Source organism: Chrysemys picta, chromosome 4 (genome assembly GCF_011386835.1).
Source record: "Chrysemys picta bellii isolate R12L10 chromosome 4, ASM1138683v2, whole genome shotgun sequence".
Lineage (NCBI taxonomy): Eukaryota > Metazoa > Chordata > Testudines > Emydidae > Chrysemys > Chrysemys picta.
In genome coordinates this window covers 35,086,395-35,098,611 of record NC_088794.1, presented here as the reverse complement: position 1 = coordinate 35,098,611, position 12,217 = coordinate 35,086,395, and the positions used below count along the sequence as shown (strand labels likewise).

The following is a 12,217-nucleotide window of genomic DNA, read 5'->3' as shown; positions in this document are numbered from 1 at the left end:
TCTTCAGATAACGTGATCTTATGAATGGGTCCTTTTGTCTTTGCAACTCACTGCCACATGAGCCCTGCTATGTATCCTGGAGCTCTTTGCTGAGGCTTTTTACTGCTTTTTACTCCTGTTTGATGGTCTCCTGTCTGGTATTTCCCAGGTTTTGGTTCTTTACATTAAGTGTGAACCACTCAATACGACTCATAGACTTTAAGGTCAGAAGGTCATCTAGTCTGACCTCCTGTACATTGAAGGCCACAGAACCTCACCACCCACTGCTGTAATAGACCCCGAACCTCTGGCTGAGTTACTGAAGTCCTCCAGTCGTGGTTTAAGGACTTCAAGTTACAGAGAATCCACCATTGACACTAGTTTAAACCTGCAAGTGACCTGTGCCGTGTGCTGCAGAGGAAGGCGACCCCTCCCCTCAGGTCTTTGCCAATCTCACCTGGGGGAAATTCCTTCCTAGTCCCAAATATGGCGATCAGATAGACCCTGAGCTTGTGGGGGAGACCCAGCAGCCAGACACTTGAGAAAGAATTCTCTATAGTAACTCAGAGCCCTCCCCATCTAGTGTCCCATCACCGCCTGTTGGAGATTTTTGCTGCTAGCAGTTACAGATCGGCTACATGCCATGGTAGGCAGTCTCATCATCCCATCCCCTCCATAAACTTATCAAACTCAGTCTTGAAGCCAGTTAGGTTTTTTGCCCTCACTGCTCCTCTTAGAAGGCTGTTCCAGAACTAACTTCTGCCTGAGTCTGTAGTGGACCTCACACAACAGCTATCAGAGAGGGGCGAGCTGGCCCCAGTCCACCTCAATGTGGTGCTAACTCTGAACCCTACTAATGGCAAGCCACTTCTCAACACCCCACATCTTCACTTTGGATCTCAGGCTGGGAGGCAGGAAGGCAGTGATCAGACAATGAAAAGTTACACAGCCAGCTGTGAATGCTGTTGGGTTTTCTCAGAGTGCATCACGGCCGTGACACCCTCCACTCTGCATTGGGTTTGTTTCCTGTCTGACGCGGGTGGAAATCGAAAGAAACATGGGAATGGCTCTTTCTGGGAAAGAAAAGATTTAGCAGATTTTATCTGCTGTCTAGGCATGCAGCCAGCATGAAGCCACTCAAAAAGCACTGAGTTGCAGCTGATGCTGGGGTGGGACAGCTGGGTAACAGCTGCAGAGTCGCACTGAAGTTCTCAGTGGGGACCTTGCTGTCACCCAAGGCTGTTCCAAGGGAGCATCTCCTTTGGGCTTTTACTGCCATTGGCCATGATACACTGACACTCTGGAACCCTGTATCCCTCAGTAGCACACAGTATTCACCACTGTGATATGATTAGGAGATGTTTTGTATTATGCATGCCTTGTGAGGTGGTATGTAAAATGTCTGGATCTGTTGAACATTAATAACCTGTTGGATTGGATGTGCTGTCATTGTATGGGAAGTTATGCTCTCTGTGCGTTTCTGAAATATGTTGTGAGGTTGGGAGATGCCCACAGCCAGCTTAACAGTAGAAACAAAGGCGGGCCAGAAAGGTGTTGATGGCCCATCAGGAAGAATCCACTCTCTGAGAGACTCCTTGGAGAGGGCACTTAGTCAGTGGGGTACTGCCTGACCCATGGGCTTGCCTGACCCCCATGACACAGCAACGATCTTTCTAGCAACTGAAAGAGTATAAAAGAGGGACAGAGACATCATAGAATATCAGGGTTGGAAGAGACCTCAGGAGGTCATTTAGTCCAACCCCCTGCTCAAAGCAGGACCAACCCCAACTAAATCATCCCAACCAGGGCTTTGTCAGGCCTGACCTTAAAAATCTCCAAGGAAGGAGAATCCACCACCTCCCTAGGGAACCCATTCCAGTGCTTCACCACCCTCCTAGTGAAATAGTGTTCCCTAATATCCGAGCCTGGACTCTGTGACTGCATTAGTCGGTAACAGGGGAGTGTGGCAGGAGAGGACACAGAACATGTCTACAAATAACTTTTTCTGGACTGCTGAGGTGGGGGGAGAAGCCAGATTCCATCTGGCGCTGTAGGACTCTGAGGACGCTCTGGGATCGGGAGCGAAGTCTCTGGAGCCTCGGGCGGTGCAGGTTTGGAGACATGTGGCTCCTACCTAGTCCAAAGTAACCTGCCGTGCTCCCCCACAGGAGCCATGGTAACAGGCAACACTGCCTCTCTCTTTCCTTGGCCACATGTAGCGTGTCCTTTTTCTGGTGGAAAGTCCAGAAAAGGAGAACAAGAGCTCACTACTGCTACCACCTGAGGGAGTTGCTGGGTTGAGATCAGCTGGTAGGAGGAGGCAATAGCCCCAGAATCTGAGACTTCAAGCCCCTAGAGTGACCTCTTACCTTTATAGACCCCCCAGCCCCATACACAGCTATTTTAAAGTTTAGCCTGATAGTAAAGAGACCCCTTTTCAACCCTTCAGCACACAAGAGAGAGCCGGCAGCATTTGTCATTAACTATTTATTTCTCCTCTCCTGGCTCCCAAACTGCTTCTCCTCCCTACTGCCGCCAGCCACCTTCGAGTTCTCCCTCTTCTCTCCCCGGCTCTGCTCACTTGATTGCAGCAGCTCAGGGGATGGTCCAGCTTTACTCTTTCACTTCCATTCTTCTTCTTCCCTTCTTTGGGTGGCTGCATTCGCCATTGAGCAGGCTGATGGAAATCCCTGAGTGCTCGGCCTAGGCCAGGGGTCTCCAACACGCGGCCTGCGGGGCTATTTCTCTAGGTAAGCGGCTCCAGGCCACAGCCCAATGCCATCCTGCACCCCAACCCCCTGCCCTGAGCCCCCTGCCTGGACCCCAACCCTCAGCCACACCTCGCACTCCCTCCTGCCCCCTGCACCCCAACCCCCTGCCTAGAGCCCCCTACTGCACCCCAACCCCCTACCTCACCCCTCCAACTCCCTGCCCTGAGCCCCCTACCTGCACCCCAACTCTCTGCCCTCAGCCTCCAGCCACAGCCTACATCCTTCCTGCACCCCAACTTCCTATCCTGAGCCCCCTTCTGCATCCCCCACCCCTTCTGCACCCCAACTCCCTGCCCTCAGCCTCCTGCTGCATCCCACACCCTTTCTGCACCCCAACCTCCTGCCCTGAGCCCCATCTGAACCCCAACCCTCTACCACACCCCACACTCCCTCCTGCACCCTAACTCCCTACCCTGAGCCCCCTGCTGCACCCCTCACCCCTACTGCACCCCACACCCCAACCCCCTGCCCAGAGCCCCCTACTGCACCCTGCACCCCCTGCCTCACCCCTCCAACTCCCTGCCCTGAGCCCCCTCCACCTCAACTCCTGCCCTGAGCCCCTGCCACACCCCTCCTGCCCCCTCTGGGGGCAGGGCCGGGGGCAGCGAGGGGGTGGGGGTCAGTGATGCGGCCCTCGGGCCAATAAACTAGTCCTCATGCAGCCCTCGTGGTCATTTGAGTTTGAGACCCCTGGTCTAGGCTCACAGGCCCAGCAGCTAAAGCCAGGCCCCACTGAGAGCAGGGGGAGATTAGCCTGGATTGGCAGGAGTGGAGGCTTGGCCCATGGGGACCCCAGGCACTGCCGCTGCTGCCACCTTCATGGTGAATCCTCCAACGCCTCGCCAAAGGGCTCTTCCACATTCTGCAAACTGGCCTCACGGGCTGACTGTCTAGGAGAACAAAAACTCTTTGTTAGAGCCGGAGAGGCTCTTGCCACGGCTCCCTGAGGGTCACAGTCAAACACCTGCGAGTCTCTAGGAGGCTCTCAAGCAGTTCCCTGCTCAGGCACTTGGCACCCACTAGCAATGGTCTCTGACAGCGGCTTTGCCAAGGGGAGCTCAGCAGATGGTCCCTTCTATGGCTTCCTGAGTGGGAGGGAGGTTGGTCTTGTCATTTAAGGCCTAGTGTCAGAGTCAGGGCTCCTGGGTTCTCTGACTTTGGAAATGGGTGGAGTCTAGCGGTTGGAGCTGGACTGGTATCAGTCCCACGCTTCCTTCCTGCCTCCATCAGGGACGTCATGTGTGACCTTGCAGCCAGTTGCTTTCTATCCCTATGCCCCAGCGAACAGGGATAATACTGAACCCCCTCAGAGGGGCTGGCAGGCGTCACCAGCGTCATGACTCAAGTTGGAACGAGTTGTGCTCTTGGTTATGAAGGGCCCAGATTCAGTCTCCATGGATGCCCAGGGTGGCTGTATTGTGGCCATGGTTTGACTCACCTAGCATTACAGGTTGCTTAGCCCGGTCCTGGCCAGGTGTGGTGCATCTGCTCCTGGCCCTCTCATCACACACAAGAACATGGCCCACCACGGACAATCCATCAGCTCCCATCTGGTGTTCAGCTCCAGGATGGATGGGGAGCCCTAGCCGGACCATAGAAAGACAGGGGGGTGTTCTTTGGTGGAAACTGCTGGAGCTTCAGCCTCTGCTCCCACCTCCACCCCCACGCTAAGGGCTTCAAAAGTGGTGCCTGACCCCAGGTTAACAAAGTAGCTGAGCTGAGGCCAGGGTGGGACTGATCCTAAGAAAAGAGCAGATTTCTCCTCGGCTCTAGGGAGATTCCCCTAGGAAAAGCAGCTGGGGTGGGGCGATACAAGCACTACCCCTCAGCCCTTGAATAGCGGGCAACTGGGACTTTGGGAGCCAAGGGACTGGTGTATCTTGCTGGAGATCAGAAAGGGGCATTGGAGAAGTTGTACCAAAGTCCATGTCACGGCTGGGTCAAGGGCAGCCAGACCTACTGGTCAGAGCCAGAGTCCACACTCACATGACAGGAGTGGAGAGTCAGCCAGGTCAGGATACTGGAAGATCAGCAGCAAAAGACAAACTTGCTATCACCACCACAACTCAGATGCCAGGAAATCAAGCCAGGGGAGCGGCAGCAGAACCAGGCAGCGCACGGTCCAGAACCGGGAGCAGGCCTGGTGTTCAGTCAGCTTCGTGTTCCTGCTGCTGTCGTACACAGGGCCAGGGAGCTTTCCTGGGACTCCTCCAATAGGACCTCAGTAGTGGAGCCTCAAACTGGGGCTGAACTTCATGGGTCCGAGGTAAGCAATTTTCAGCAGGCTTCCAGGTGGAGGGTTGGAGTGTGGCTGCTCCCATGAACCCTGCAGACCCGGGTTGGAGACCCCTGGGTCGTGACAGTGAGTGATCTCTCCCCGCTCAAACCTCCTGCAGCAGGAAACAGTCTCCAGGATCCTGGACACAGCCTCTGAGAATAAAATGAGGATATCATGATGAGAAATAGGGCTCTGTACCAGGGCTGGGATCCAGGGGCCGGGAAAGCTCCCAGCCAGGCTATGCATCAGGGATGCCATTTCTCCCCCAAGAGACCCACACGCCCCAAGGAGTAAATGGCTCTTACCTCCATGAGGAACTGGGGTCTTCCATCTAAGCCTCTTTGAGAGCCAGCATTGCTGGGACGAGGTGACCTGTCCCCACTGCTCCCTGACGTGGCTCAGCTACAGGAAGCGCCCGTCCTGGAGGCTGTGCCAGATCCCAGGGCCTGGAAGACAGCTGGAAGGAGGCTCCTATTCCTGTCACACCCAGAGACCCCATAGAAGGGCCAAGGGGAGAATAAAGGGCAGAAGGTGAAGCTAGCCCTGAGCCTCTGTCCCACCCCCACCTCCTCAAAAGTGGAGCTTTCCGAGCTCCAGTGGGACTGTGGCCCTGACACAAAGGCTTTTCTGCACCATATGGGGCAGGGAGAGCTCTGCATGGGCGCAGCGGGAAAGAGGGGGGTAGACCGAGGGGTGTGGGTGCAAAGGAAAGAGGTCCTGCCCCATATGAAGGAATTTGGGGGGCAGAGGGAAGAACCCTGCTCCACAGAGAGGGGAGAGAGTTTCTGTGAGTGCCGGTGGCTCCATTTCCCCTTCTCGCTCTCCCAGAGGGAGGCCACTCCAGCTGGCCCAGTCTGGTCCTGACCAGAGTCTGCAGGGTAGCAGTGGGCCCACAATAGGGCTGGGCGGTTTTGACGGGGTTGGGACTCACCAGCATGGCGCCTCCCGCTGGTCGCTCTGGGAATTAGCTCAGTTGATGGGGAACGCCCTCTGCTGGCAGCATCCCATCCGTCTCTTGTCCTCCATTGGCATCTGGAGCCGCGTTGCTCACCGCTTGACACTGCCCTTCAGGCCACTGCCCCTCCAGCAGTGCCCACTAGTCCATCCTCACCCCATTCCAGGGGCGGGGGTTAGCAACAGTCCTTGCACCTGTCTCGGTGGCCAACCGCAACCCCCTAAGTCTAGCCCCTTGTCTCAAGGGCCGGGTACAATTTGTCTCGGCCACCAGATGGCCAGATGCAGTACTGCCCAGCCCAAGATGCTGGTCTCCTGTTCTGGAGACAGACCTTCCCCCATGAAATTCTGGGGGAGACTACCTGCTGCTCTCCTGGGCAGCCATTATATAGGGCCTAACCTAGCCCTGATTGGCTGGCTGTAATCTCGACCCTGATTGGCTCTCAGTAGGCCCTTCCCTGATTGGCTGACGGCTTGCACAGCCATTCTGGCCTACTCTAGTTCCCTCTCACATGGGGGTGGGGCAGCCGTCCCACCACAAACCCTCCCCCTTAAAAAATGCTCACGGGGGAGGGGAGGAAAGGGGTCCCTATCACCCCAGCTTCCTTCGTAGTGGGGCCTGCAGGGCATCCCTTTCCTCTCGCAGGCCCTCCAAAGTCTGGAGCCAGCTGCTTCCCACCTGTAGGGTCTGGGTTCCCACTGTAGAACGCCCTGGTCCTACGTGGGTTCCTACTTCTCTTTGGGTTCCCACATGGGCCCTCCTGGCTCCTATGTGGGTTCCCTCATTTCGGTGGGGCCTCTCTGCCCCAGCCCCTTTCTCTCTAGGGGCCTCCGTCTTCACCACCTCTTCTCTGTGGCTGGTCTCTGACCGAGCCCTTGTCTCGGACACTCCCCCTTTTCTGCCTCAGGGGGCAGTGCTTCTTTAGATGTCCCTCTTGGTGGCAGTGGAAGCACTTTCTGGGTCTTCCCCCTGCCACATCCCTACTCCTGCTTGTTTGGGCCCTAGCCCTTCCTTCTGGGCTGGCCCGGGCCTTGGGAGTCCTGTAGGGGCACTCTCTCTTCACGTGCCCTGGCTCCCCACAGACCCAACAAGCTGGGGGCCCCCCTGTTACTCTCACAGGAGGTGCCTTTTCTGGGTGGGGCCTCTCTGCCCCCTCCCAGGAGGGACACTCCCTCCTTTAGTGTCCCTGTCACCTACAGGCGAAGCAGTTCAGCGTTCCTGGCCTCTCGCCCTCGGTGCCGGATCTCTTGTTTGGTCTGGGTGCCGACCTCCAAAGCAGCCAGAACAACTCCCTCTGCTGTTCGGCAAGCCGAGCCACCCAGGCCCTCCAATAGAAGTCTCTTTTCTCCACCATTTTGGTCTCTCCATGTGGCACAATCTGCCTAGTCCGCTTGACGGTGTCCTTCTTCAGGCCACTTCCCTCCAGCAGTGCCCCCTAATCCATCCTCATCTCCTTCCGGCGGGAAGTAGGTTAGCAACAGTCCTTGCACCTGCCTCAGTGGCCAACCAAAACCCGCAAAGTCTAGCCCCTTGTCTCAAGGGCCGGTTGCAGTTTGACTCAGCCATCGTATGGCCAGCTGCAGTACAAGAGGGAACGGGGGGACCCAGGCCCACCAACTATCCTGGGTCCAAACCCAGGGATCCTCTAGTGGCAGTCTCCCTGCTCTCCCCTTGTCCAACTGTCCCTGGGCCACTTCTCCTCTGGGCCCTCTAGGCCCTTTCTATCAGGGCCCGCAGTCTGGCAGGTCTTGGGCCGGAGCTGTAGTATGCTCCCTTGAGCCTGCCCAGCACTGCTCTTTCGGAGATGCCGGTCTCCTGCTCTGAAGACAGACCTTCTCCCATCAAGGTTTGGGGGATACTGCCTGCTGTTCGCCTGGGCAGCCTTTATATAGGGCCTAGCTTAGCCCTGATTGGCTGGCTCTAATCTCGGCCCTGATTGGCTCTCAGTTGACCATTCTCTGATTGGCTACCAGCCTCTGGAGCTGCTCTGGCCTACTCTAGCGCCCTCTTGCATGGGGGTGGAGCAGCCGCCCCACCTCAGCGATCAGCTGTCGCAACCAGGCTGCGGCCTGGGCTGCGGGGCTGGCTCCAGGCACCAGCGGAGGAAGCACATGCCTGGGGCGGCATTCCGTCCATTCTTGGGGCAGCACAGGCTGGGCGACTTTTTTGTTTTTTGCACTTCAGCTGTTCGGGCGGCGGCAGTCCGAGCGTTGTTGTTGGGTTTTTTTCTGCTTCGGCAGTTCGGGTGGCAGCAGTCCAAGTGGTTGGGGGTTTTTTTGGTTTTCTTTTTGCTCGCTTTGGCAGTCCGAGCGTTGTTGCATTTTTTTTTTTTGCTTGGGGCAGCAAAAATGGTAGAGCCGGCGCTGCTGGGCTGAGGTCGCTCAAGTGGTCAGCCCCTCAACACATTGTATCGGGGGTGGCTCAGGCCTGGGCGGGGCCCAAGCACCCCACAAACAACCAGACTTCAAGGGCGGGCCCTGGCCTGGGTGGAACCCTGGCAGCCAGCAAACAGACAGACTTGACAGGGCTAGCTCTAGCCTGGGCGGGGCCCCGGTGGCCAGCCAACAAACAGTTCCTGTCCTGGGCTAGAGCCTCCTTGCACCACGTAGGGGGTCAGCCACCCGGGGTGGGGTGGCAGGGGGACGCGGTCCCACCCTCCTCCCCCGCGTCCCAGCCCAAGGCGCTGGCAGGGGCAGGATTGGTTGCCCCTGCGTCGGCGGGGATCCAGCCGCAACACGCCGACTGAGCCGCGCCGGGCTCTGCAGCCAGCAGCTCCCGGGCTGCCCCTGGGCTACTTCCTGCCTCCCCGGGGTTGGTACCTGCGGCCTGCAGGCCTCTTCCGGCTCCCTGGGGTAAACCGCAGCGGGTACTCCGGGCCAGTCCTCGTCCATGTCTGGGGTTAGGGTTAGGGGACTCTGGAGAACAGGCCAAGTGTCCTCCTCTGTTGCAGGCTGTTCCCCAACTGTGGTCAAGGGCCGGCCTTTTATATTTCCGACCCCACGCCCCGGTCCTTATGGTGAGGGGGGCGGGGCGATATAGGCTCCGCCCTCCAAGGGGCGTGTAGAGGGGCCCTCGCTCTCCCGCTCGGAGGGAGGCCGCTCAGTTTCAACAGAGTCTACCAGAGGCCCCGGTGGCCAGCCAACAGGCGAGGGGGGTGGGGCGATATAGGCTCTGCCATCCAAGGGGCGTGTAGAGGGGCCCTCGCTCTCCTGCTCGGAGGGAGGCCGCTCAGTTGAAACAGAGTCTACCAGAGGCCCCGGTGGCCAGCCAACAGGCAAGGGGGGTGGGGCGATATAGGCTCTGCCCTCCAAGGGGTGTGTAGAGGGGCCCTCGCTCTCCTGCTCGGAGGGAGGCCGCTCAGTCTCACTACACTCCCCGTTTAGAGTGAGCAGGAGTTGCTGGTGGCCTTGGAGGCAGAATTCCTGCAGCGCCTCCGGCACTTGGCGCAAGTGCCGGATGATGTGAAGTTCGTTCATTATTTTGGCCGTGACGACCTCGTGCTGCAAGGGAACGAGGACCTGTCAGAGACTCAGATGCCGCTGTGGAATCGGGGAATTAAGGGCCCCTGGGACCAGCAGCAATTCCACCCAGCACCCGCGCACCTCTGAGGGATGGAGTCCCCCTCCTGACCCCCAGAATGGAGTCTTGTTTTCCTTTCAAGGGACCTCCATTGCCAACAACCTCCTTGTAGGGGGAGCTCCTGCCACCTCCCACCCAGTGCCCCTGACAGCTGTTCCACCTCCAATCCACAGCTCAAGTTCTCTGACCCCTCTCCTCCACCCCCACCCAGGTTGGGCAGGGAGGGGGCTCTAGCGGGGCGGGGGGGCGGAGGGATTCTGGCAGCAGTGAAGTGGGATGTGGGGAGCTTGAGACCTTTCCCCAAGTCATCCCAGGCACTGAGGCTGAAGCCGCAGGACGGCAGCCCTGGTGAATGGGGCAGATCAGCAGCCCCTGCTGACTGAATCCTCCCGTTCTCTCTAAAGCGAGTCCAGCCCTGCCAGCAGCAGGACGAGCTTCCCCCGCCCATGTGCCTCAGAACTGCCCGGTCAGTCGCCATCACCCCTCAGTCCTTGGCCTCCCAGGCTGCCAGTGACGGGAACAACTCTGGGTGGTGGCGCGGGTGACAGGAGAGGCTCGCAGAGGGCACGTAGAGGACTCTGCTGCCCTTCCCAAGAACAGAAGTCCGTGCTGAGGCAATGCTTGTCATTCATTAGCCTTGCTAACGAGCTGGGCTGGAGCTGCTCCGGGGACAAGCTGGCTCCCTCCTGCTCATGGAGGTGAATTCATCTCCCTTCCCAGGAGCACCTGCTCTCACTCTCATTCCCCACCAGTCGCCTTGCTGCCAGGCCGGCGAATGGCCAGAGGATGGGAATGAGGCCTGGGCCCCGCCCCAATCTCCTGAGTCTAATGCAGCTGCTCACCTTGCTCCCCATCAGCTGCTCGGTTTGCCCCAGGAGGGAGTAAGTGAGGAGCAGCCCAGCCTGGCTGACACGCAGCAGGGGGTCGTGCATGGCCAGCACTGCTGTCTGCAGGAAGAATCTTCTCTGCCCCTCGGAGAAGAATTTGCCAAAAACCTGAAACCAACCAGATGTGAGGCTTCAGCAGATTGCCCCAAACCAGGCTCCAAATCCTGGCCTAGAACGGCAACTCCGTCGCGTGGCTCCAGGAGGCAGCCACCTGCCTGCAGAGCTGTGCCATGCCCTGGCAGAGTGTCCTTACCTCCCCCACCCTGGCGGTGTTCTTATAGCCGAGGAGCCGGCTGTCCTGGTGCCAGTCCCAGCACCAAAGGTCTTCGACCTCACGGATGGTCAGCTCTGGGAAAGAGAGAGACACATACACATTGGTCATTCTGGTTGCAGGGCTTGAGTCCTTCCAATCCCATTGGTGGCTGCACGGTGGGCAGAGCCCAACAGAACTGCGGGGGTGGTGGAGAACACAGAAAGAGAGAGAGAGAGACTGATCCGCCAGCCAGGGTCACTCGGAGAGAAATCGGCTGGGGTCCCAGTCTCACTCGTCTAGCCGGGTTCCTTACCCCTCTGGCGCAGCAGGAGCTGGTAGAGCCGGTAAACCCCCTCCCTGGCCTGCCGGCTGATGTCCTCGTCTGTGTCACTGATGGACAGAGCCAGCTGTGCCACGTGGTGGCCCATTCTGGGGAATTCGTCTGAGTTCTAATGGAAGGGAGAGGGAGAGGGGACTCCATCAGCATTTTCCTGTCAGCTCCCAGTCCCCGCCTGGGCCAGGACTCTCCTTCCCCTCAGCCCCTCTGCAGGAGATGCTAGAGGATAGGAGCTAGAGCTGAATCCTTAGTTATCTCTGCCCGCAAGGGAGCCCGGAGGACAGAGATGTGGGCAGGGCCCTCCAGGAGGATTTGCTTCCCCAGCTGCTCCAGGATGACGGGAAGGCAAGAACCTGGAGCCTGCTCCCCTTACAAGCGAGAGTCGCCACTTAACCAGGACAAGAAGAACTTGACTCAAGCCAGGCTCATTCTCTGCTCTGACTCTGCCTCCCCAAGAGGATCACTCCTAGCCCACAGCCCCTGCAGCCGCAGATCCTCCAGCCCGTTGGAGCCGGCCCCCCTACGCCTGGAGTCAGGAAGCTGGGCTCAGAGGCCACTTACGTCAAAGTCAGGGAGGGAGATGACGGACGTGAGCAGGGCCGCGCTGCTCCTGATGGCCCTGGCTCTCTCTCGTGGCACCCTGGACACGGTCCAGTAGTGAATGTGCTGTGGGGAAAGGAGGCAGCTCAGGATTGATGAGGGGGTGCATGTGTAGTGCTAATGCCCCCCCCCCATCCCAAGGGGGCTGAGACATTGCATGCGGTGGGGGTGGAATATCTGATTCATTGACCGCAGAGTTTTAGAAGGGGACTCTTGCCCCCAGGACGATGCTTGTATCCTGCAGGTAACAGCTTGTCATTGTCTCTCTAGATTGGGACAATGCTCGGTGTCGGGGCTGGTCCCATCCTCCCTGAACTGCTGATTCCTGAACAGCTCCCCAGGAAGGAGACAGACCCTTCCTCCCTCCACGGCTCTCAAGTCCTTGGCTGGGTGAAGGGACTGAGTGTGAGCACATCCCCCCAGGAATCTCGGGGCCCGTCAGAGACAAGGGCTGATTCTCTGGGGCCCTCCTGTTTCTCTAGGAATGAGGCTGTGGCTCTTCTCTGAGGACCATCTTCTGGATCTCCCAGGAGGGGTTCAGACTGTCACTCCCCAAGCCAGCCGGGGGCCCTGTGATT

At 58.3% G+C, this 12,217-nt stretch overlaps 1 protein-coding gene and 1 long non-coding RNA gene across 2 annotated transcripts; both read right to left on the bottom strand.

Moving 5' to 3' along the window:
• Positions 1-3,254: 3,254 nt before the first annotated feature.
• Positions 3,255-8,526, bottom strand: LOC135982980 (uncharacterized). Its single transcript, XR_010600475.1, has 4 exons — positions 5,960-8,526; positions 5,334-5,505; positions 4,189-5,180; positions 3,255-3,640 (listed from the first exon to the last, which is right to left on the bottom strand). It is a non-coding gene; the product is annotated as an uncharacterized LOC135982980 (long non-coding RNA).
• A 304-nt stretch (positions 8,527-8,830) lies between these two features.
• On the bottom strand, positions 8,831-10,817 carry LOC135982979 (formin-2-like). Its single transcript, XM_065592011.1, has 3 exons — positions 10,703-10,817; positions 10,405-10,557; positions 8,831-9,483 (listed from the first exon to the last, which is right to left on the bottom strand). Exons 2-3 carry the CDS (start codon positions 10,492-10,494, stop codon positions 8,995-8,997), a joined length of 579 nt encoding a protein of 192 aa, XP_065448083.1. The 5' UTR covers positions 10,495-10,557; positions 10,703-10,817; the 3' UTR covers positions 8,831-8,994.
• Positions 10,818-12,217: the final 1,400 nt, after the last annotated feature.